The 26,251-nt window shown below is 37.6% G+C and overlaps 1 protein-coding gene across 1 annotated transcript; it reads right to left on the bottom strand.

The window, feature by feature from the left end:
* Positions 1 to 158: 158 nt before the first annotated feature.
* Positions 159 to 24,641, bottom strand: TMEM62 (transmembrane protein 62). Its single transcript, XM_060687495.2, has 14 exons — positions 24,314 to 24,641; positions 23,244 to 23,355; positions 21,079 to 21,216; positions 20,589 to 20,634; positions 18,912 to 19,053; positions 16,174 to 16,298; positions 15,356 to 15,478; positions 13,829 to 13,984; positions 12,033 to 12,192; positions 9,516 to 9,629; positions 8,275 to 8,359; positions 6,531 to 6,635; positions 4,392 to 4,510; positions 159 to 2,294 (listed from the first exon to the last, which is right to left on the bottom strand). Exons 1-14 carry the CDS (start codon positions 24,500 to 24,502, stop codon positions 1,968 to 1,970), a joined length of 1,941 nt encoding a protein of 646 aa, XP_060543478.2. The 5' UTR covers positions 24,503 to 24,641; the 3' UTR covers positions 159 to 1,967.
* Between the last annotated feature and the right edge of the window lie 1,610 nt (positions 24,642 to 26,251).

The following is a 26,251-nucleotide window of genomic DNA, read 5'->3' as shown; positions in this document are numbered from 1 at the left end:
ATCCAATATTACTTCTAGATTGGGGGAAAGCATATCTCCAAATTCAGGCTGGAGGGAAATAATAGGCAGAGAGGGTTGTGTGTAGACATGAGAATGGTTGTATGTATCAACACGTTAACATTTTCAGAGAAGACGGAAAAATGTTAGCAAATACAAGATTGGAATAAATAGTACACCAAAGCATTTTATTACAACAGAGACAAATTATGGAATTTGAAAAAAATATTGATTAAAAAGAAATAAAAGTGCAATGTATATTCAGACATAGCCCATACATGTTATTAAATTAACAATGGGGCACAAACCAGAGGCAATATTTGTATATTTATTGCGTGTGCATTAGAAGAAAAAATGGCTGAGGCAAACTCCTTTACATTACACATACATAGTTCCAGCCATATCATGTGCAAGATTATATAGAGTCTTATAACTACATCTCTTGAATTATTTTCAGTAAACATATAAACATGCTGTAACTTGACCCATCAGCCATACCCATCCTAATCATAAACTCTGAATCCTGGAAGCATCAGGTCAGTTATTGATTATGGCATAAGATAAATTGCCTTGGACATTTAGAGACAGATTTCTGCAAGGTTTAGCCATTGTCAGTAGGTGCTCATTTCACATGTCTAGTTCTATAATTGACTCATTTTTATATAAGTATAGCATACACTTAACTGTATTTTTCGCATTCATTTTTTTAACAAGATGCAGCACATTCTATTTTCTTACTGATTATCTCAGTTCCTGCATAACAAAACTGAAGAACACATTTTATTTCAATCTCATTGTGATCTCATTCAGCATAATAGTTATGAACCAAGAAAATCAGCAATATTCCACAGCAACAGATTGCTAATAGGCTACATTGATCTGTTAAGTAATACATATGCAGCATTAATACTGGCAATAATCCAGAAAGCTTTGCAAGAAATTATGTGCATTTTAGTGGATTCCTGCCTATCTGAAATTACTAGAGGAAACCAGCAGGAATTTGACATAAAGCTATCTTCCATATGCAAGCGTGCAGAAGGCACAAACATTTTCATCTGAATTCATATATTAAACCATAGCTTTTACATGTATGGTTTGCTTAAGCATTAATTATTTGGGGGAAAAACCACTATTTGTTAAATTCACACAATATGCTAAATCAAAATAAAACAGTTTGATTTTAATTCAGTTTATAAGCCACATGGCCAAGTTTGCACAGCATACTCTGACTCTGAAGACAGATGGGAAGTAGAGAGGAGCTTCCTGAAGCAAAGGCAATGCCTTTCATTAACTCTGATTACGAGTCTTAACGGGCACATCCATTGCAATCATTTGGGCATCATATTAACAACTCAGAAATTACGGACTCTGTTATAAATACTATCCAAAGCAATTATATCATTTTTTCTTGTCATGAAATCCGTTACAGTACAATATATATAAACAAAGACTACAGAACTTTCGTTAAAACCCAGGGTAGTTTGAAAAACATTTTTTTAAAAAATGGAGGCTGGAGTTGGGGAAAGGACTGAGTTTGAAAAGGAAAGTGGGCAAAGGTGATTGACATGACTTAACAGGCCTTCAATTAGGGCTGAATAAATTGCTATTCAGCAAAGGGCAAATATTCCCATGTTTAGATAAATCATCTGATAAAGAAACACACAAAAGTAGAAACAATTACAAAACATTACAATAGTCCATAAATTTTGTCTAGCATTAAAACAGTATGATGTCAAGCTCAGTATCAATGTAAATATAATAAGAAAGCGGTTCCTGAGGCAAATAGTGTCACTTTTTTCTAAAAGTTTTATTACAGAGCAGCACAGAAGGGGTTTGATGGCAATCCTGAACCTTCATGATCCATTGTCTATGCAATCAGAACATAAGACATTCAACTGGAAATAGTTCACAGCTTTATCACTTAACAGTTTAAGTGATTGTATACTTCAGGCTCCGGAAAAAAGGAAGCATCAGGAAGTTTGGTAGTTCTTCATATCTGCAATAAAGGTTCTCAGCAAAATAGATTCCATTGCCCAAATTCTGTAGACCAGGAAGAGGGTTAGTGCAACAACCCAAGTTCTCATTGGAGAGAGAAAAAAAGAAAGAGTTCCATATGTCTTCAGTAAGAAGTAACAGGAAAAGACTTGCCAGAAAAATAGAAGTGACATGATTAAATGGATGGGCACAGTCCAATATGGTTTGATAAGATACAGATGAGAACGAAAACGCTGGCCTTGGCAACGTAGCAATAGGCACCAACAGGTGTACGCCATCAGTGGTAGGTTGAAAAATAACACCTATCAAACAAAAACATTCTCAGAACACATGCAGAAATATAAATACATAAAATTACTCCGAACACTTGACACATGAAGCCATAAATAAAATGCACATATAGTAGATCTGTAAAGGTATATACTAAGAATGACAGGCTGTAACTTTACAATAAAGTAGTATTAGCTCATCTGGCCATGTTCCTTCTCTGGTCTTCCTTGCATGACTGACAAGATCTCAGCCTCATATAGCAAGGTTTCATCTAAGTATAGTAACTAAGCTGTAACTAAGCTGGTAACTAAGCAAACAAGTAAATTTGACAACAAATAGCCACTTTCTTCCTGGAACACTTTTAAAACATTGCCCTACCTAAATTTTATCTTTCAGTTTTGTACACTATGAACTTAAGAATCTTACAATAAGCTGAAAAGCATCAATTTTTAAAAAATTGTACCCTCACATATTAAACAATATGTTATACACTTCAGTGGGAGAACACTTGTGGATTTAGCACATTCTGAAAACGGTTGATCACATGTTTTTTTAAAAAATTGATGAATTTATTGTCAAACAGTGGGGAATTAAAAAATACTTGTGAAAGAGAAGCTCATTCAGATTTCTCAGCAGGAAGTTCTATTGATCACTACAAACATGTAGAGGGTGCTGTGGGCCCATGGCAGGAAACTAGCCTACATCAGTGGTTTTCAAACTTGGCTACTTTAAGATGTGAAGCTGTAGACTTCAATTCTGGGAGTTGAAGTCCTCATATCTTAAAGTTGCCGAGTTTGGGGAAAAATGACTTATCAATAAAGGAGAATATTTGTAACTCAGAATTGAAATGAGGGGCCCTTGGTGCTTTCTGAGTTTGGTTGTTTTCTTGTACACGTTTCATTATCCAAACTAGGTAATGATGTTATGATGTTTCCTTGTTTGGGTAATGAAACATCTGCTCAGAGAGCACCAAGGATCCCTCAGAATGACCTATAATTAACTTTCAAACAAAGCAATGAGGTTATGGCTGTCCCCAACTCAAATAAAAACTGCAATTACAAACGGTTTCTCCACTGGGAAAATACAGAAAGTTGGCTTAATATACAGAAATACGATTTCAAAATAGAACTTTAGCAGTATCAACAGATCTTCATATGAAATAAAATGGAAAAAGCAGAGCAAGCCTCAAGCAAATCTATTTATTCAGGTAGATGTCCATAAAATGCTCTCTTTGGAACTGCTACGACAAATGTTCAAAATTTCATCTTGTGTAAAGCTGCAACAATCAAGCCCGTTTCACATTTGTTTATTGCCTTACCTGAACTTCAATGACCGATCTGTGGATAGGTCTTGAAGTGCAGGAGATTATAAAATCCTATAAAGACTAGGGCCCAATTATTTGAAAGTGTGTCTCCTTTTTCAGGATTACAAGAAGCACAGCCTGGAGGTGTGGGCCCCAAACCGTTGCCTTTTATTTCCCATTTTCCCTGCCCCCTTGACAAAGCTGTCTTCCCCCTCCTCTGTAGTATGCTTGGCTATTTACACTTGCCCTGACTTTTACTAAAATGGGATTGTCATTTGCATCCACAAGTGGGTTAGCAGGGACACAGGAAAGAAGCTCTTGACAAAAGTAGCAAGGCTTACTACAGTGGCCTTCCTAGGTAGGCTTATTGGCTCCCTCTTTTAGCTATTGGTGAATTGCCAAAATATTTTTATTTTGCCCAATACTTGGCTTTCCCGCTACAAATATTTGTAATATAGGTCTCAGGTCTTGTCATTATGGTTTTTGTGTGTTTTTTTGTGTGTAAATAAATAAGTTGTTATAATAAATAAGTGCCATAGAAATCTTACTGTCAAAAGGCAGAAAAGGGAGGGAGACATAAACTCTAAATAAATACATACCTACTCCAACATTATGCTACGGAATTAACAATTACATGGAAAGTTAAATTTGTTCTGAAGAAATTGTATACATCTGAATAGTCTACTAAATGTACTACTGGAAGCTTGTTATAGTCATATTAACAAGCAATGCTGTCTCTAAGTTTTTTTTTAATCTTGTAACATATTTAACTATTGGGAAAAAACGATCAGAAGATTGTTATCAAAAACTATGCTGAGAGTCCTACCTGTAAAATTCCAACAAGGAAGGTTGAGCTGCCTTCAAAGAACTGGCCATTAACAATTAACCCAAAGGAAAAGCAGGCCCCCACATGGCCCTCTATAACCTCACCAATGAACCAGGGTCCTGATAGGGAGAAAAATGATATTATATTAAGCATATCCAGAGTGTTAAATAAATATTTTTCCAGTTTGAAATCCTTGCTAATAATCACTAGGACAAAAAGATCCATGCAGATAACTAACTCCTGTAAATAATGCCATTTGATCAGTATAATCTATTCAGTTAATTAATTCACATATCAAACTATGCTTTGGGCACAATATTATACACTATGGTTTTTAAATCCCAATGGGAATGGTTTGTTCAACAAGTTAAACCAGAACCAAACCAACCACATTATTGTGCTTATTGTGATGTGTGAATTTAGTGAATAAGATTTTTAAAATTAGACATAAAGGATTGTAAATTTTTTAATATATGTTATTATTTCTTTGCGTTTCGTAAGAGAAATCACAAACTTTACAATATAGAATATACAATATACATGTACAAATACTTTAAAATATAACTTTTACTCTCAAAATATACATTTTTAAAGAGATGCTGTGTTCCAATAAATAGATACAATTAAGAAATGTGGATTTGGCCATCGTTTCCGTCATGGACTCAGTGGCCAAATAAATAAAAAACAGAGATACATTAGAAGCTGCAGCAAACCATAATATTGGAAAATATAAAGAGTGAAGATTTGAGCAAAATTATCAGAAACATCTTAGTTTTGAGCAAGGATGCTGCTTTATTATCATTATTATTAATTAAATTTGTATCAATGCAAAGCCTGACAAGAGACAGTCCTCAATTTATAACCACAACTGGGACCAAAACTAAGCAATATGATTGTTAAGTGAGTTGTATGCAATTTTATGAATTTGTTGTCATGGTTATTAAGCAGATCACTGTGGTCATTAAGCAAATCAAGTGACTGCAGAGAAGCTGCAATGGTTGTAAGTGTAAGGACTAGTCATCAGTCACTTTTTAGCATTGCCGTGTCTTCAAATGGTCATTAAATTAATAGTCATAAATACAGGATTACCTGTGTATGCTTCTCAATAATCCTATTCACAGGAATCCTTGGCAAGCTACTGCATACAAAGCTCACCATTTTTTCTTCTTCTTAATATGTAGTGCCTAAGAAATCATCTCATATGTATCAGTTAAGCGTAGGAGCAAGTCTAGTTAGATCTTGAATGGAGGGCTTTCAGAAAATTACAGGACTATAAGGTAGACTGAGAAGCTGAAAAACTATTCTGGAAAAGGGCAAAGAGTGAACTGTTCCTATACTGCAGTCAAGAAAACAATCTATTATCCATACTCTACAGCAGTGTTTCTCAACCTTGGTAGCTTGAAGATGGGTGGACTTCAACTCCCAGAATCCCCCAGCCAGCGCTGCTGGCTGGGGGATTCTGGGAGTTGAAGTCCACCCATCTTCAAGCTTCCAAGGTTGAGAAACACTGCTCTACAGGTAGTCCTCGACTTACAACAGTTCTTTTTGTGACAGTTCGAAGTTACAACGGCACTGGAAAAAGTGACTTACAACTATTTTTCACATTTATAACCATTGCAGCATTCCAATGGTCACATGATCAAAATTCAGATGCTTAGCAACTGACTTGTAATTATGATTGTTGCAGCGTCCCAGGATGATCAACTTTTGCGACCTTCTGACAAGCAAAATCAATGGGGAAGCCAGATTCACTTCACAACCATGTTACTAACTTAACAGCCGTAGTGATTCACTTAAGAACGGTGGCAAGAAAGGTTGTAAAATGGGGCAAAACTCACTGAACAACTGTCTCGTTTAGCAACAGAAATGTTGGTCTCAATTCTGATTGTAAGACGAGGACTACTGTACATTATGTCTCCATGAAATTATCAGAAGCTGAATTCTACTAAAAGGAGATTTTCCTGTTTTTTAAAAATCTATGAATTGTTTGGACTTTTAAAATCTAAATTATGCCAATGCATGATTCAAATGGTTACATTTGTAAGAATTCATTATTTTTTCATTTAGAACCCTATTAAAATATTTTGCAATAAAGTCTTTAGAAATTAATAAACTGCTTTTCACATTCTTTGCACTTACCTAGAATAGTATATAAATTCAACATCAGAAACGAGTAGAAGAATAAATCTGTTTTGCTCAGGACATGAAGAGAAAAAGAGGTTCGTACTGCCACACCTGGGGGTTCTGAAACAATAACATAATCTCAGTTCAAAATTATTGCTTGCTACTGCTGAAAACATACCAGGTCACAAATTTAGAAAGTGACACATCAACAACAGCTAGTGAAAAGTTGGATTAGAACCAGTGTTCCACTTGTTCTAGAAGGTACAGTATTAGAGTAGAATTAGAGACAATCTAGTTTAAATCTATTTTAGCCACAAAAATTATTCAAGTGATTTTGGAGCAATCATTCTCAATTCAGTTAACCTCACAGATTATTGTGAGGAAAAATTAGAGGAGTGCAACATACATGGCTTTGAATTCCTGGAGGAAAGGTATACAGAAATCTAACAAATTGTAATAATAAAATACAATGTCCTAAATAGATTTGTCCATATCAATTCAAGATGTACAATACAACTGCCCCGTCTTAGGTTTTTAAATATTTAGATGTGAATACCATAAACATATCACAAATAAAAATAAGAGAAATCCTAATATTTATCCTAATATTTAAAAATGAACTATTCTGATACTAGAATCTAATAGCTACTTTATGTGATTAAAAACTAGCCCAACTCAAAACGGTGTCATCAGTTTTCTAAGAATATTCTTATTAGAAAACATCAGCCTATACGAGAGAATATTATAGCTATTAAATAGTCACAAATGATGATCTGCTGATGTTGTCCCATCGTCATGCTGCCCATATTTTGCAGGAACAAAATTCTGGAAGTACAAAGGAGGCTAGCTGAGTACAGCTTATAATCAATATCTATTTTCCATATTTGGGGCAATGTAGGGACTGACATAGGCATGGGATAATTTTTCTTAAAAAAATATCATTTCATTTCAACTTGTACACCAATGTTACTGCCACCATTACTGATAGTATAATCTGCTCTAGGCAAATTAAAAGACAACTAAGATCCGTGGGAGTTTCAAATAGAAATTCACTTGGAATGTTGTTTAAAGCATTCCATTTATATATATATATAAAACCTCGTATGGCAAGTATGCTGAGCATGGCTTCTGGAATTCTTTATCAGCAGTAGCCAAATACAGAAGGGATTATGTTTTCTTCTATGTAACAAATTAATATGTTATGTCTCTCAGTAGTGGGATTCAAATCCCGTAGCGGTTTGCTTGCGGGCACTCACAACACTTCTGCCTGTGTGCAGAAGATTCTGTGCATGCGCAGAGATGTCCAGACAGGTGGGCAGAGCCTTCCGCCCCCGCCACTACCGGTTCACCCAGTCCGGTAGCAACCCACCACTGGTGTCTCTGTGTTTCTGCTCTCTGCCAGGACTTCTTCTGTTTGTGTGCATGTTGCCCTGTGAAACATAGGACAGGCTGCATACTCTCCATACTCTACATATGACCAGGGGAGTGGGTCAACCATCTCTCTGAATAGGCACTGCGAATTTTTCTCTGTACTATTTTTCTCTGCAGCCTCCAGTTGAATCTGGCCTGTTACTGAGCTAGATGTTTGATAGTAACTTTAGGTTCATTCTGTTCTTAATCTGACACTTAATCTGGACAATTACTGAGAGAACTGAGACCCTCTTCCATAATTTATTTTCAACATGCCATTAGGTCTGAAAGAAGAAAAATGAAATGGAGAGGGGATGAAAGGAAAAAGGATCAACGTAATTGCTCTTACTTTTAAATTTAGGTTTTGCTCGAAACCGGAAAAAAATCAGCAAAGCAAGTTGAAATATAATTGTTAATACAAAGAGTGTTCGTACCTGAAAAAAAAAAATCAAAAGCAGTATGATATATTTTGAAAATGAAAAATAAAAAGGTCAGCTACTATTAACTAACTTTCTCTATTATTAATAAATATATGAACGGAAGCTACTTCTCTCCTGTACCACAAGGCATTTCCTAGAGACAATAAAAAAATTAGGAAGGAAACAAAAAGACCAGAATACAACCTCTCCTGCTGTCAAAACCAGGAACTGCCACCAGACAATCAAACAGAAAACAATACCCTAATCAAGAAACTACCAAGAGCAAACCCCACATTCACTTGCACTGATGAAGTTACCTAGTTGGGTAATGAAAACACTGCAAGCAAACAACCAAACTCAGAGACCACTGATGATCCCATAGAAGGCAGGCTTTTTGATAACTGTTCCAGAGCAATGTAGGGCCTCACAGGTCACAACCAGCACCTTGGGTTGCATACAGAAGCCAATCAGAAGCCAGTGCAGCTCCAAAAGTAACAGGATCATCCAAGTATACAGAGATACAATCACCACAGCACAGGCCACCACATTTTCTACTAGCCGTTGCATCCAAAAGATAATAATGTTTATCTACCAAATCTATCTATCTATCTATCTATCTATCTATCTATCTATCTATCTATCTATCTATCCATCCATCCATCCATCCATCCATCCATCCATCCATCCATCCATAAATGTATAGATTTATATAGCTGTCCATCTTAAACAAGGTGACTATGGATGGTGTACAATAAGTAAGTTTTTATACAATAAGTAATAAACAAGGGTTTCCATCCATGCCAGTCTGATTCCGGGTGTAAGGTATTGGTGATCACCATTGGGATTGCACCCCCCACCTGTGCCAGCAGAGGAGGCGTGCTGCCGACTCTGTTGGCCCAAGTATTCCATCTGGCGGTGACCAGGAAAAGGGCATTCTCTGCTGTTGCATCTGCCCTCTGGAACATCTTGCCTCCCAGAGAGAGGTCGGCCCCAACCCTCCCCGACTTACACAATTTTAAGTGTGAGGATCAGTTGTAAGTCACTTTTATCAATGCTGTTGTAACTTTCAACGGTCACTAAACAAATGACTGTAAATCGAGGACTACCTTTATATCCATCCATCCATCTATCCATCCATCTATTGTTCACTCCTATCTGAAAGAATACTTACCCATATATAATGGTCAGTAAGAAGAAGCCAAGATGCCAAAAGATCAAATCTAAGAGAAAGATTTTCCTCCATAGCAAATGAATGAAGCTGAGTGGCACTTCTACCACTGCTATCCTAAAATAGGACCAAAACAAGGATTAATAAACTTTTTCAGTACTATGCTCCATTTTTTATTTTGTTAGCCCCCCCCCCCCACATGTATCCCCACCCAAAGGGGAGATTTCTGTTAAATCAATCTGTCATTTTGTACAAATCGGGTTTCCAGTCCTCATCTTCCCATAGATCTGCTATTAATCAAACCATTAGCCCACCGAGCCCCTATTCTAGCAGTGCCTTCTCTTATTCCCATAAACTCAAACAGTCCCTGATAGTCCTTTGACACCAGTGGTAGGATTCAAAATTTTTTACTATCGGTTCTGTGGGCGTGGCTTGGTGGGCGTGGCATGGCTTGGTGGACATGATAGGGAAAGGATACTGTAAAATCTGCATTCCCACCCCACTCCAGGGGAAGGATACTGTAAAATCTTTACTCCCTCCCCACTCCAGAGGAAGGTTACCGCAAAATCCCCATTTCCTCCCAATCAACTGGGACTTGGGAGGCAGAAAATAGATGGGGGTGGAGCCAGTCAGAGGTGTTATTTACCAGTTCTCCAAATTACTCAAAATTTCTGCTACCAGTTCTCTAGAACTGGTCAGAACCTGCTGAATACCACCTGTTTGACACACATGCCAATCTTCTCAGCACCTCCCTCTCTTCCAATAATCAGCCTACCTTACTTTCTTTGAAATCGACTGGATTTTCTACATTACATTTTTCCTAAAATTCCCTATCCTAGTAACACCACCCCCAAATTTCTACATGCTTCCATTCAATTCTTGTACTTCTGTTCTATGATACAATATGGCATTATAGGAAAGCAACTAATAACTATTAATAAAGTATCCAGTTTAATAACTAAGGTATATTCTAATGGCAGACTTGCATACTTAAGGTTCTTGTTATTCATTGCTTAAATATTTTCTAGCAGTCCTTACTGTAGCATTTAATTCTGGTCATATCATTGAATGGTTGCCCCAATCTATATTTCACTGTTTACGTGTGCTGCCAGTAATCTGATTCGAACAGAACAGAACAGAACAGAATAACAGAGTTGGAAGGGACCTTGGAGGTCTTACAGTCCAACCCCCTGCTTAGGCAGGATTATACCACTTCAGACAAATGGTTATCCAATCTCTTCTTAAAAACATCCAGTGTTGGAGCATTTACAACTTCTGGAGGCAAGTTGTTCCACTGATTAATTGTTCTAACTGTCAGGAAATTTTGAGACAATGCCAGTCATTGTTTACATTTTCTTTCTCATTCTTTTCCAGAATGGCAGGTTCCCCAATTGTTTGGGATAGTAGAATCATTTGAAAGCACATTGAAGGTATTATCATAAAATGCCTGCTACGATGGCTTGCCCAGTCAGAAAATATCCACTTACCAGAAAAATCCATGGTGGCATAGGAATTAGAATGCAGCTATTGCAGGTTAACTCTGTCCACTGCCTGGAGTTCAATCCTGACCAGCTGAAGGTTGACTCAGCCCTCCATCCCTCCATGATGTCAATAAAATAAGGACCCAGATTGTTGGGGTCAATATGCTGACATTTGTAAACCACTCATAGTGTCCTGAAAAGCACTATGAAGTGGTATATTAAGTCTAAGGAGGAGCCTTGGTGGAGCAGCGGACTAAAGCGCTGTTAAATAGCACTTAGCTGCCAGCTGCCTACAATTACTGCAAGTTCAAATCTCACCAGGCTCAAGGTTGACTCAGCCTTCCATCCTTCCGAGGTAGGTAAAATGAGGACCCGGATTGTGGGGGCAATAAGCTGACTTTGTATAAAAAAGAACACCGCTTGGGGGGGGCCAAAAGCCCTACTAAGCAGGTATATACAAAAGTATGAAGGCTATTGCTTAACACATTGTAAGCAGCCCTGAGTCTCCGGAGAAGGGCGGCATATAAATCAAACCAATAAATAAATAAATAAATAAATAAATAAATAAATAAATAAATAAAGGCTATTGCTAGTGAGAGGCTGCTATCATCTTCCTACATTAATCTCCTTCTCCTCTCCCTTCCTCCTCCTTTTTTGCAATAACCAGAGCTCTGAGAAAACTCTGCAATATATTGGGGATATTTTTATTTTGGAAACAGAATATTATGTTTGAGGTTGGTGCTCTGCAGCATGCTAGTTTCCCATTTAATTTTTCATATTAAAATAATGTTTTAAAAATGAATTTGGCTATGGAGCCTGATGAGTGTTTAGAAGCATCTGTGGATATATTGATGACTATAAATACCACGTTGTTAAAACATACCTATCCTTACACTATGCCTACTGCTCCTACTTAGAAAGGCTGGAAGACAGAAGGTTACCTATTGAATAATCATAGATAAGCAGAAATTCTGCCAAATGCATTTTTTCTGCCAAATATATGATAGAATGATAGAATGATGAATAGCAGAAAACTCACCTCAACAGTTACAGCTATCTGATGAAATCCTTGACTGTAGTTTTGGGGGGACCATTTCAGAACATAGAGAGGTCCAGACACCTGAATAGCATCTCCAAGATAAATGTCATCAATCATGATCTTGACAAACTTGATAGGAGAAGGAGAGAAGGCCAAAATTCTAAGTACAAGAATATAGTGGGACTTATTAATGATATCACGCATATGCTTAAATTAAAAGCCACTATGTTTATGTGTAGTGTATAGGAGAAAAACATATTACCCTTACTGAAGTATTTAAAATAATTTACTATCTCATTATAGTCTGGACTGTGATCAATAAAGGCTAGAATTTGTAGGTTGTTTGGAAAACCGATATGAAATAAAAATGTAGTTAGAAACATCAGTGCAGTGAAAGAAGAATGCAGGGCAACGTAACCCCAGGATTTTTTCCAGCCATTTGTTCACTAGCATAATCTGCACATTCTGACAGATAAATGAGGTGATAAAAATAATTTCAAATTTTATTATTGTTCGAGACAGTGTCATACAGGATGGAAAGAATCATATTTCTATGATATTCCTCTCTGAATTAACAATACAAATGGTAGCACTTCTTTGTAAGACTGTTACCTTCCAATTAAATGAAGTTTTGCTAAAGTTCACCTTCTTTTACAATTCGAACCTCTGCAGTCAAAAGTGGAATCTAAAAGCACCAATGGAATCTAACTATGTTCTTAACTACAGATTCTGATTCAAGTTATGCAAGTCATTCTCTTCTTTGCAGTGTGTTTTGTGAAAAAGAGAGAGAACAAAGTGACTGCACAATATCCTACCTGTCAATGACTACTTTAGCTTCAACCGTAACAATATACGAGCACACAAGAGATACAAACTCAAGGTAAACCGCTCCAAACTTGATTACAGAAATATGATTTCAGCAACAGAGTGGTCAATGCCTGGAATGCACTACCTGATTCTGTGGTTTCTTCCCCAAACCCCATAAACTTTATCCTTAGACTTTCTATTGCTGACCTCACCCCATTCCGAAGAGGTCTGTAAAGGGCGTGTATAAGCGCACCAACGTGCCTACCATCCCTGTCCTAATGTCCCTTTTTATTCGTATCCATTTCATGTATTCATAATCATGTTTATACTTTTATCTGTTATCTTATATATGCTTGACAAATAAATAAATAAAATTAAAAGTAAATAAAAGTAAACCCAGCCCACTAAACTGTATTTAATAAAACATGGAAAAACAAATCAGAGCACAGAATGTTGCATAAACCTAGTCACTGCCCATGGTTATATGTGTTAAGCAATCTTCTATTTGACTTTGTGTGTGATTTCAATCCAGGCTATGAGCCACGGTTTTAATATGTTGCCCGAAATTAGATATTTTGTTGCTAGGCAAAGCAACTACCATTATTTTGCCAGAAGAAAGATGGGTTTCTAGAGCATTGACAAAGCAGAGCTGCTGCAGAAGAAACTTCTCTGTGGTTTCAGTCTTTTTCATCATTCACAGCATGCAAAGAGTTGAGGGCATGAAGGATTTAACTATTCCACCATCCTCCATGATAAGTCCTATACTAATTGAGCCACTATGCTTTCTCTATTTTTTACATTTAAAAAAAAAAAACAGTACAGAAGCAATGAGAGTGTTGGCCGAGATACTTAGACTTTGCAGCACAGGTGATGCAAGCAACTGCAAGAGTGATTATTTGGACTGGTGATAGGATGACTGGCAAGTTAGCCACCACATCATTGCTATTATTTCTATAAAATTTCCATATGTTTCAAAACATGTACGTTACCTAATGTGGGTAGAATGAAGAATTCTCTGTAGTGGTTCATGAGCATAGCTACTATAAAGGTATGATTTAGGATTGGTGATAAGAACTACAGGCCATTCTTCAAATTTCAGGTCAGCAAAACTGAAGAGGTCATGATCAAACGCAAGAATCCGATACCTGATATTCAATAATTAAAATAATATTTTAATTAACAAGGAACATCTTAAACAATAGAAGCCCATAATTAAGATATTTATTTACATAGTTTATTAATTTTTATATGCCTCCCAGCTCCCTGATCAGGTGACTCTGGGCAGCTTACAGATCATGAAAAGATAAATAGAAAACAGGGTTTTTTTAATTATTAAAAAAAAAAGAACCAAGAGACGGATGGTACACAGCAGAGATGGGTTTCAGCAGGTTCTGACCAGTTCTGGAGAATCGGTAGGGGAAATTTTGAGTAGTTAGAGAACCGGTAGTAAAAATTCTGACTGGCCCTGCCCCCATCTATTCTCTGCCTTCCAAGTCCCAGCTGATCGGGAGGGAATGGAGATTTTGCAGTAACCTTCCCCTGCCATACCCACCAAACCACGCCCACCAAGCCATGCCATGCCCACTAAGCCACGCCCACAGAACCAGTAGTAAAAAAATTTGAAACCCACCACTGGTACAGGGATGAGGTCATCTTACCCCGTTAGCCATCTCTAGTGGTGAGGGCCCCCTCTCATGGTCTCAAACTAGCTAGCAAAGCCATGTTTTGATACCCTTCTGGAAGGCCAAATGGGTGGGAAAGTTTTCCTTTCTGGTGATACAGAAGGGACCACAGTGAAAAAGACTCTTCTCTTTGACCTGCCCACTGGATTTTCTTAGCAGATGGGGTCCATAGCAGACCTCTTCTGCTCGCATGAATGGGGTGAGTTTTCACCCTTTGGGATGAGATGGCTCTTCAGATATCCTTGACCCATGCAATATAGGGCTTTAAAAGTAATAACCAACACCTTGAACTGGACCCAGACGCAAACTGATAACCAATGCAGTTTGTGCAACAGCAGTGTTATATGTGCCACTCTAGGGGCCTAAAGAACTGTGCATGCTGCTGCATTTTCTGCACTCGCTATAGCTTCTGAATACTCAAGGGTAGCTCCATGCAGACCGCGTTGGAGTAATCCAACCAAGAGAAGATTAGGACATGAATGACCATGTGCAGTCTCTCATGATCCAGGTAAGGGCGCAACTGGCACACAACACAAAGTTGCGCAAAGGCTCCTCTAGTCATGATTGCCACCTGCTCTTCAAGCAGGAGTCATGAGTCCAGAAAAACCTCTAGTTTGCATACTGGGTCTGTCAGGGGTAGTGCAACCCCAGCCAGAACTAAAAATGATAAACAATTGCATCCTGCGGTCCCTTGCACCCACAACCACTCTGTCTTGCTGAGATTCAGCTGAAGCTTGTTTTCCCCCATCCAGACTCCTACAGCTTCCAGGCACCGAGAAATGACAGAAAATAGAAAAGAAATAAATATTGCCTTTGCATTAGACATTTACTTACTTCCTACTAGTCTTCCAGTCTCCCAACTCCAGCTCTAAAGTCCCATCAGGATGACGAGTATGAAGGACAGGCATCAGGCCTCCCAATGTATGGAAATGCCCACACAAATAAACTAAGGCAAAACTAATCAAAGCAAAATATATTATTAATACATAGCATACAATCTGTTTACTTGGGACTTTTACCATTGTAAATTCTAGAAAAACCCAGCATCTTAGAAAAACAAACAATGTTTAATTATTGAAAGGAGTAGAACTACAGAATTAAAAATGGGGAATTCAAAGCTACAAATGAATCCAAAATTCATATTCTGCTACCTAAAAAGCTGAAAAGAAAAAGTGGGCTGTAAAACTGAGAGGAGACCAATACCCTCGGTGTAGACTGAACTATATCAAGCTTGACTAGCTTCATCTGGCAGTCAATACTAGGCAGGTTTTGCACATTATTGCTCAGAATGTGGCGATATTATAAATTATGAAGGAGGTGATGTCAAAGGATAGTAGAGGAATGACAAATTGGTCTGTACTGCCTTGTAACCCATTGAATAAGTTTCTGTAAACCGAGCAGGAGAAGAGACTGTGGTTTTGATTTGTCCATTGCATGTCCTGGGAAAGGAGATCTTCTTAATGCCTTCCGTTCGCTTAGGAAAGGGCATTGCAACATGAAGAATTATTATTGTTAGAAATATTAGCTTCTAGCCAATTAACAATGTAATTTAAATAATAATAATTTCTTGTTATTCCTTAATACAAAATGTATGAGTTATTTTAAAAAGCAGAAAGTAAACAATATATTTCCAGAATAAATAAAAATAGTACCGCATGGCTGCTCGTATCCCTGGAGATACAGAGATGATTGATGAGGTAGGGTAATGACCAAACAAAATTGTATGGTTAGCCTCATGGCTTTCTGAGATCAGTGCAGACAACTCCTCCATTTTATTCTGAAATGAAAAAGTGTGAAGAGTTTTAATACAAAATTGAAAACAGTCAACACATACACGCAGTTTTTAAACACAATATTAGTGCTGGAAGCCATGAGCATCTTTAAAGTCCTAGTTATAAATAAAGTTTAATATTTGTAAACCACCCACAGTTGCCGCTAGATTAGGGGTGTCAAACTCAAGGCCCACAGGCCGCATCTGGCCCACAGGGTGCTTAGATCTGGCCCGTGGGGCTTCCCTGAAAACAGCGAAGGACCAGCCCACAGTGTCTCTGCCAGCAAAAACAGAGTTCACCCGCAGCCCTCCTGAGCTCTATTTTCATTGGCAGAGGGATGCAGGAGGCCGTCACAGGCGAAAACAGAACTTGGGAGCCTACTTTCGCTGGCAGTGCGCTCCGGTCACCACAGGCACTCTTGACATGAGTGACATCGAGCTGGCCACACCTCCTGGCCATGCCCCCCAGCACTCCCGAGGTCAAACACAATCCTGATGCAGCCCTCAAAGAAATAGAGTTTGACACCCCTGCTCTAGATGAAGTGGGCAGCACACAAATCTAATAAAATAAAGAAGAAAGATCTCCAAATGGTTCCCATTTAAGTTTTTAAAAAAAAGATTTTATTTTTATATTCCCCAAACACAGACAGGAAGCATATGCTGGAGTACTAGGACAATTTCTCACATAGGTGTCAAGATGTCCCAGGGAACGCAGGAAAAAAAATAAAAGAAAACCTGCTCAAGTGAAATACCAAAGCTCACAGTAAATAACAGAAAGGATTACATGTACTCCAAAAGGTTTCTTGTGGTTTTCGTTTTTGAATAACATTACAAATTAAAAAATCAGTGTTCGAATTGAAGTATGCGTTAATTTCAGTGACTCAATGAAGACAAACAAAATCAAACTACAAGAGCTTTGGAATCTGTCCCAGTGCTCTTGAAGTGACTCTGGATAATATATAAAGAAGATGATAAAATATACTAAAACAATGATATAGTGATCGGAACTGATGTTGATTTGGGGATTCAATTCATGCTGAACCTAAGGAACAGGGAAGTAAAATTATATATATAATGCTATGTCAACATATCAAGCATAGAAAATTCTCAAAGAGTTTCTAAGCAAAATCTACTATTAGTTCTATGCATATGGAAAATAATGCTAAACATTATAGACAGCTAAAAATATTTTCATTACATAATTTAATATAATAAACTATCCTTTAATTCTTAGGCTTTTCTTCTGTTCGAAAACATATTTAGTAGAGATCTGAACAAGGATGCCGACATCTATAAAACACTGTACCGTAAGATAAAATACATTTGGTAGAGACCTCTTTAGCTACCATAATTTATGAATTATGGTTATTTGTAAATAAGTATTATTGCGCTACCATGTCTGTTTAATTTTTACATTTTGAAGTATCTTTAGATCTGTAAGTGGCTCTCAGCCTTTTAATATTTCAAAGTAAATAAAGAAAAGGTATATATACAACTGTGCTGTTTCACAGAAGCTTTATGTCAATATCTTAGAATGCAGACAGAACTGTGGACCGAGTTTGATCTTTCTAATGCAGCCAAAGAATCTTCTATACCACATTGATTTTCATCATGAGACAACAGAATATTTTTTTAAAAAAACAATCTCAACAGATTATCTTAATACTCTCCTTCTGATTATCACTGACAGATTCTCTTAAGGAAATACTTAGTAGAATCTTGAGTTTGACAGAGAACTAATAATTTAGGATAATTAGAGGATGTCCTTCCGTAAAGCCTAGCTGTTCCCAAAGATTGCTCTGTTACCCAAAGTAAGGATTTTTTCCCTTTGCAGCTAATGAATGCAATTGAGGTCTGTGTGCAAAGAAACAATAATAAGAAATGGGTGTTTTGCTAGAGACCTATATGATTGCAAAACTACTTAAATCTCCACTGATCCTTTGTTCCACAGAAAACTAAATCTCACGAAAAGATTTGGTGACTGCATATAAAACTCACGCCATAGGAAACTAAATCCACTCTCTCTTTGAAAATGCTCACTGTTCAGAGACATGAGGTACATCAACAACATTGATAAATGACTGCATGGCATATCTCACAGGCTGAAAGTAGGAAGAAATACTGTAGGTGAATACAGGTAATCCTTGATTTACGAGCACAATTGAGCCAAAAATTTCTGTTGCTAAGCGAGACAGTTAAGTGAGTTTTGCCCCATTTTATGATCTTTCTTGTGACACGCGTTGCAGTTGTTCAATTAGTAACACGGTGGTTAGGTGAATCTGGGTTTCCCATTGGTTTTGCTTGTCAGAAGGTCGCAAAAGATGATCACATGATCCTGGGGCACTGCAACGTCATAAATATGAACCAGTTACGAAGCATCTGAATTTAGATCACATGACCATTGGGATGTTCCAAGAGTCATAAGTGTGAAAAACTGTCGTCACTTTTTTCACTGTCATTACTTTGAACATCACTAAACAAATGGTTGTAAGTTGAGGACTACCTGTACTCAGAACACTTCATCCAGACACTATAGTTAAAATATATAAGACACAGAACTGGCCTCAATTTTTTTCTGATCTTTTGAGTTGATAAAACATTGTTTTTTTCTAACATTACCGTATTTAATATCCCAAAGAAATTGTAGGGTCTCTTGGGACCTGGATTAAGGCTTGCATCGACACAGATGAAAGAATATTTTCCAAAAGATGTTTTATGAACATAATGGAAGGAGCCATCTTTCTGCCATGCAGAATATTTCCTGCCAAAGAAAAGGATTTAAGAAAAATTCTAATTGAAAGGAGAAATATGTTACAGCAGAAACTTGTAAGGATAACAGAAATAACACAGATACATCTGTGCTCAGTTCACCACCATTCTGTACTTGGCAATAATAATAATAATAATAATAATAATAATAATAATAATAATAATAATAATAATAATAATAATATAAGAAGAAGAAGAGGAAGTAGTAGTAGTAGTCATCATCATGGGAACACAAACTGGACAAAGTTATCTAAAATAAGAAGGCAAAGATCTTGTGGGACTTTGGAATACAGACGGATCGTCATTTGGAACATAACACGCCAGATATCACAGTTGTCAAGGGCTGATGCATACAATTTATTTATATCGCTGTACCAGGAGACACCCGAGTCAAAGAAAAAGAACTGGAAAAAATCACAAAATATTGCGACCTGGCCATCGAAACTACACAGCTATGGATGAAACATGTAACAGTGATGCCCATTGTCATTGGGGCACTTGGTACCATGTCCAAGAATTTTACAAAACACATCAAGAAATTGCAGCTTCCTGCAATAATACCAGCATAACTGCAAAAAACTGTGCTACTCGGAACATTGTACATCTTAAGAAGATACTTGGTTGATACCTAGGACGCTGGCAGCAACCCGTATCAATCATTAGCACCAATCAATCATATTTGTGACACATTTTTAAATGTTCAGTTGACTGAGTTTCATGTTTAATGAATAAAAGACATAATAATACAGTACCATAATACTGTAATACCGTAATAATAAATAATAAATAATAATTTGACTTCAATTTCAAAGCTTGAATTTTCTCGCTCTTTCCTTCGAAAGGTTAAGGGAAAAAATGCAGCTATTAAATAGCAACAGAAAGGAGAAACAAGCAACATAGAGTCAGTTAGATAAAACCTTGGTTACCTATAATTGGAGACTCAGATTAATATAGTATAATTAATAGCACTTTCTTTTATACTGTTTCACAGTGCTTTATAGGCTTCTTTAAGCAGTTTATAGAGTCAGCATACTGCCCCCAACAATCTGTGGCCTCATTTTACCCACCTTGATGGTGGGTAAAATTTTACCCAGATGGAAGGCTGAGTCAACCTTGAGCCTGGTGAGATTCAAACTGCCAAATTGCTGACCGCCAGCAGTCAGCAGAAGTAGTGTGCAGTACTGCATTCTAACCACTGCACCAACACAGTTAAGACATCAGGCTACAAACCAGAAGACCTGGATTGTCCTAGAAACAAAGCCAGTTGGGTGACCTTGGGCTAATCATTCTTTCTGAGCCCTTAGGAAGCAGGCAATGACAAAAAAATTGTCAAGACAACTGCAGGCAGTCTCCCATAATTGGACACAATTGAAAAGAAGGGAAACCCCTATAACTAACCTTAAAATATTTAATTGACAAAATACGTTAAGAGTCAACATTTTGGTACATGTATCTTGTTGAAATAGGAATTTCTATCCACCATATATCATTCTGGACTGCTGAAACCATCATTACATGCTAACATACCTGTAGTAATTACGAACACTTTCCAGGCTAGGTATGTTGAATGTATCTGCAATGAAAATGGCAAAGATTTCAATCCAGTTTCAAGATAAAGCTAGGAATAAAAAAGGTAGTCTAAGTTTTTAAAAAATCATTGCAGTATGAACTTGAAAGAGAAGCAGGATGACTAGGGAGGAAAGCAAGATTTATTGCACAAACCAAAGGCTGAGATGCTTTTTGGGAAAACTAAAATTATATTATTTAAGGAAATTTACAACAGAATGGGCAAAATAAAATTACCACAAAAGCTAAATATATAAACAATATTCTCTTACTTTAATATATATATATATTTATACTTTGCAGACAAAGTGATTCCAAACATTTTTTAAAAATATGTTATCAAATATCAAAACATTAAACATGGTTACATAAGGGGTTATGACAATCTAGCATTTCCTACTGATAAACATAAAATTAGAATTACATGCCTAAAGTCTTGTTTCTGTCTTACCATGATTTCCTTTTATATCTATCCATTTTGTTTTTTCCATGACCTTAGATCTTTTTAGGATTGTCTGGTAAGTTTGCCACTCCACCTCAATCTGATCAGACCCAAGTCCATCCTTTGTTTTGGCATCAGTCAAGTCACCTGTTTAGTGAATAGAGAAGAGCTCCAGAACCCAATGAACAATAGAATGCAGAATAAACCAAATGCCACTGACAAGCTATTCAGAAATTAGGTTTGACACCTACTGCAGCGTATTACATTATGACTGTGTGTTTCCTTTGAACTTATAGAAAATGTCAGCATCTGTGCTCTACATGTTTTTACATAGGGTTCATATTCTACACCACATCTGGCCATTTTACTACCCGCAGGCCACATTTGGCCCTTTAGCTGTCCCTGTCTGGCCCAGGCGGTAATAGGGGCAGTGGAGACGGTGGTGGCAGCCCTACACAACAATTCCAGTTTCTTCTGTGGCCTCTTTAGAAAATTAATTTCTCTACAGCGTATCAGAATTTTCAAAACCTTGCTTTGAGTAGACCACGCGGTTCTTCCTCTCAATAAACATAATAAATCATAATTACATAAATCCTTTCATTAGGAAATTGTCTGAACCAGGGTAAGAACAAGGCCGAAAAGACAGCTTAGCTTGTTAATCAGCTCCTATCCCAAAGTTAACACTGAAAAAAGTCCTTTAATTTTAATTTCTGTTAACCATATAGAAATGAGGCACAGTGCCATACTGCACTGTAGACAAGCATGCAATGGGGTGGTTTAATCCTTCCTCCAAACCTAGATAGCCTACCAGCTGCTGCCAAAGATACTTTAGAAGTGGCTTCAAATATAATCATAGACTTCCCAAACTATAAAAAAGGCTGCCTATCATTTAATAAACTGCAAGATCGTCAAGAAATGCTAGTGACTCTCAACTAGCCAACCTCTCTTCTTAACCAGCTGCATGTAGTATTTCTATATAGCAGATTACCATACTAACGGTCCACTAATCTTAACTAGATTAACTCTGTTTCTAAGGTTAGCAAAAAAAATCTGAGGTTTCTTGAAAGACCTCAGATAGACTAATATTAATTCTAACTAGTTATTCAATATGTTGGTATGTGAATATACATTTAAGTGTATAATAAATGATGAATACAGAATGTCAACCGATCAGTAGCAATAAAACAATTTGATAAACACTGTTAAAAAAATAAAGAAGACCAAGGTCAATCTGGTTAACTATGGTTAAATATGCGAGCCAGTCTTTCCACTCCAGGCAGGACATTTTGTTGTGCATTTTTTCATGATTGAAAAAAATCATTTGGTGCCACTCAGGCTCTTTCAGAGGGTGAAGGATCCTAACAGAGTTCTCAGACAAATATTTAGACACAAAATCATCTGATGGGGCTAACATGTTAATATAGTTTTGAGGGATATTACTTCAACTACCCAATCTGACTTAGAGTCATGGACTTTATTTTTGGTTTCCCATCCAATACTAAACTGGTCCAACAGCCCAGCTTAACTTTTTGAAATTAGTCAATATTAGCTGATTGTTATCAGAGGACTAAGTCTAGATCAGGAATGTCAAACTCAATTTCATTGAGGGCCGCATCAGGGTTGTGTTTGATCTTGGGGAGGGGGCAGGGGGGGCATAGCCAGCTCCACATCATTCGTGTCAGGGGTGCCTGTGGTGGCCCAAGCACTCTGCCAGCAAAAACGGACTCCCGAGCTCCGTTTTCGGCTGCAATGGCTTCCTGCAATCCTCTGCCAGCGAAAACAGAGCTCTGTTGTCACTGGCAGACGTATCATGGGCCAGTCTTTTGCTGTTTCCAGGGTGGTCCTGTGGGCCAAATCTAAACACCCCATGAGATGGATCTGGCCCCCGGGCCTTCAGTTTGACACCACTGGTCTAGATAAACTGCATATTTGTCTGTAAGAGAAAACAAATACGCAATTGCAAAAAGTGACAGAACGAGAAGAGGAACTGTTTCTGGTATTTCAAATTTTTGGGTATTCCCTCTAATGCTAAGAACTTATATAATAACCTTTTCAGTGGCACAGCTTTTTTTTAATTTTAAAGGCGGTCCTACCAAACAAGTAACCAGCACTGGAGCATATTCCCCAAAGAATTAGAGTATCATATAAAAATGAAACAAAAAGAAATAACTCACCTGTCACTAACGTAAGAGCAGGTTGGATTATGGGAATTGTTTCCTTACAGAATTTCTCAAAATCAGAAACTCGACTGGGACTCTGAAACTTACTGATATGCAGATCTGACACCTACAATAATAGACTGACATTAAAAAAAGAAATAAACCTATCTAATAACTCTTTATAAAAACAGTTCTGTACCAGATAGGTATACCAAAAAAAAAAAAAGTGTTAACTGAAAAAAAAAATCTTGATTCCAAACAATAATAGTTTTAATTTCACCACTTTTAGATGACCCAGTTTCCCTGAACATACAATGACACACCTCTTTTCCCCTAGTGCAAGGGTAGGCAAATGTGGCTCTTTTACAACCTGTGGACTTCAACTCCCAGAATTCCTGAGACAGCCAAGCTGGCTCAGGAATTTTGGGAGTTGAAGTCCACAGGTTGTAAAAGAGCCACATTTGCCCACCCCTGCGGTAGTGTATATAGCACAGTGTTTCTCAACCTTGGAAGCTTGAAGATGGATGGACTTCAACTCCCAGAATCCCCCAGCCAGCGCTGCTGGCTGGGGGATTCTGGGAGTTGAAGTCCACCCATCTTCAAGCTACCAAGGTTGAGAAACACTGATATAGCAGAACAAAAGCCAGCAGCTCATTTTACAGGGTTCCCCCCTCCACACCCCCTCAAAAATACGAATGCACAGTATCACCAAACAGGATACAACTTTTCTGACTACGGTTCGTGAACAGCTGATTCAAATCATCCCAATCCAGCAAATTGGAAAAGTGACTTCCTCTTTATTGATCGGAACTAGTCGTTTCCTACTCTTTCATTACTCTTCAATAGTTTTCCCAGTTTTATTCTCTCCTTTTACCATTTCCCCCCCCCCCTCTATTCTCCTGAATCTGGGTGGAGAAAAAACCCTGTACCTTGAAACTGGAACGTAATTTTAGTTAGTCATGTATCAAAATTACAGTAGCTTCTAACGGGTCCGGGCAATTGGAAAAAAGAAACCAACGCCGCTGCTTTTACCCGTTGTAGCCGGAAAGCTTCCACGCCACGCCGCGCCACCCGCTGCCACTTGCCTGAATCACCCAGAAAAGGTTGTTAGCTTTATCCCCGGGCGCCGGCACGGAAGAGAAAGAGCGAGCTGGGAGCCGGGGTTGTTGTGGCCCCGCAAAACTGTACCGATCCATCAACACTGTCACCGTCACCATCGCGACCGCCAGCAGCGCAGCCAACAACCGCAGCATTTTCGTCCGCCTCTTCCACATCCACTGCCACGCGTGAATCAACGGTCCCGGTCTTCGACCGGCAACGGGCCACAGCTGCCAATTTCCGCTGCCGGCTCTGCGGGCTCCTACGCCACTCAGGTTGTATTAGTCCGCCCCTCTCAGGTCCCTATTGGAGGACGGAAAATCCCTTCGCGACGTCCTCCGCCCAGCAGCAAATATAGATGATCTGCAGCTAACTGGATTAAGATCGCCTGGATAAACTTGATTTTATAGGGGTCTGATGGTTAGGTAAGGAAGACAGACGTTAGAAAAGAAGAGAAATTAAAAGAGGGAATCCTAATGAGGAAGCCCTTTCTAGCTTTTTTAGTTTTTTAAATTGTCAATGGGTTTTAGTTTGAATGTTTTAAATTTTAGGGCCAAAGTCATGAAATTCTTTTTAAAAAATTTTTAAAGTTTGTATTGGTATGTGTTTTAGTTTTGGCTGTGCACCGCCCTGAGTCCACTAGGAGAAGGGCGATATACAAATTGAATAAAATAAATAAATAAATAAATAAATAAATAAGGAGAATTGTTAAAGAAGAGGATATTAACTATCATTGTGATAGTATTACTATGTTATTGTACTACTACTACTATTATTGTGATGAATGCTATAACAAGAATTAATATTATGACTGATGAAATATTACTGTACCCAGACCAAACACTGTTCGATGAAAACCGGATTGAATATAAACAAAATCAATGAAATATTTTTTAAAAAAAGTTTGCCTGGACATTTCAGGTTCCTCCCAGCAAGAAATAATTATGTATTTAAGTGGTTCTCTTTCTCAAGTTGTTCCTCACACGTTGAGTGTGTGATTTTGACCACAAAAATAGCAGTTGTCTGAATTGATGGGAAAATACTGTTTGCCCAGACAGACAGATAGATTGACTGACCGATTCCTAGATAGTTTTCTTCTAGCTGGGAAACCGATTCCTAGATAGTTTTCTTCTAGCTGGGAAACATTAAACTTTGTGTTGAGTTATTCAGTATGTTCCCTATCCTGCAAAAGTTCCTTAAGGGTTTAAATCCAAGTAATATTTTGCTCCTTTATCTCAAATGAACAAAATATTAATTGGATTTAAACCCTATCTGCCTTAAGGAAATTTTGCAGGTTAGGGAACATAATTACTTATTATGTGAACCTAAGTATTGTGGTTTGTAAACCTCAGATAATTTTAGCAGGTCAGGTGAACCTTATCAGTTACAGAAAGGAAGAAAAATGAAGAGTGGTGAAAATTCAGAGGGACTAGGCAGTTCAGAATCTGTTGCTGTGGGACATGCTTTTGACATTCAATTTCTCACCTTTATTAATAGAGTTTTAAAAGTGCCAGCTATTGTTTACAGTCATTCTGTTTCTCATGAATTTATAACCTTACTTTTTCCATATTTTTCTTCAGAGAAGAAACCTTTTTTAATATGCATATACTATTTAGTTACCTTGTGTCATAGTCTACATTGTATTTATTTTAAAGTTCCATACCCAACCAAAAAGACACTTAAAATTATAAAAGGAACAATAAGAACAAATCAAACCGATAAAATGTACAGTAATAATCAATCTGCTCTCAAGAAATAAACACCTACGATTAAAGAACTGATAGAATTGAACTCTTTTTAAAAAAACTTCTAAAAACCTACGAGAGAAAGCATTATGGACCTTTGGAAGTAACAAATTTCAAGGTGTGAGGGTAGCTGCAGAGAGGGCTAGTCTCCTCCATGTCCACTTCAAACAGAGAAAAGCC

The sequence above is a fragment of the Pantherophis guttatus genome, chromosome 1 (genome assembly GCF_059756535.1).
Source record: "Pantherophis guttatus breed Tessera chromosome 1, ASM5975653v1, whole genome shotgun sequence".
NCBI classification, from domain to species: Eukaryota; Metazoa; Chordata; class Lepidosauria; order Squamata; family Colubridae; genus Pantherophis; species Pantherophis guttatus.
This window is presented reverse-complemented; position numbering and strand designations above follow the sequence as displayed.

Bases quoted from the DNA above. Each gene is read 5' to 3' on its own strand.
- TMEM62 (XM_060687495.2), bottom strand. From the start codon at position 24,502: ATGTGGAAGAGGCGGACGAAAATGCTGCGGTTGTTGGCTGCGCTGCTG. The intron at 15,479-16,173 runs GTACTATTTTTA...TGCTTTGATTAG, and splicing joins GGGATACGAGCAGCCATGCG to TTTTGCCTTAGTTTATTTGT. The intron at 8,360-9,515 runs GTAAGTATTCTT...TTTTTTTTTCAG, and splicing joins TTACTGACCATTATATATGG to GTACGAACACTCTTTGTATT.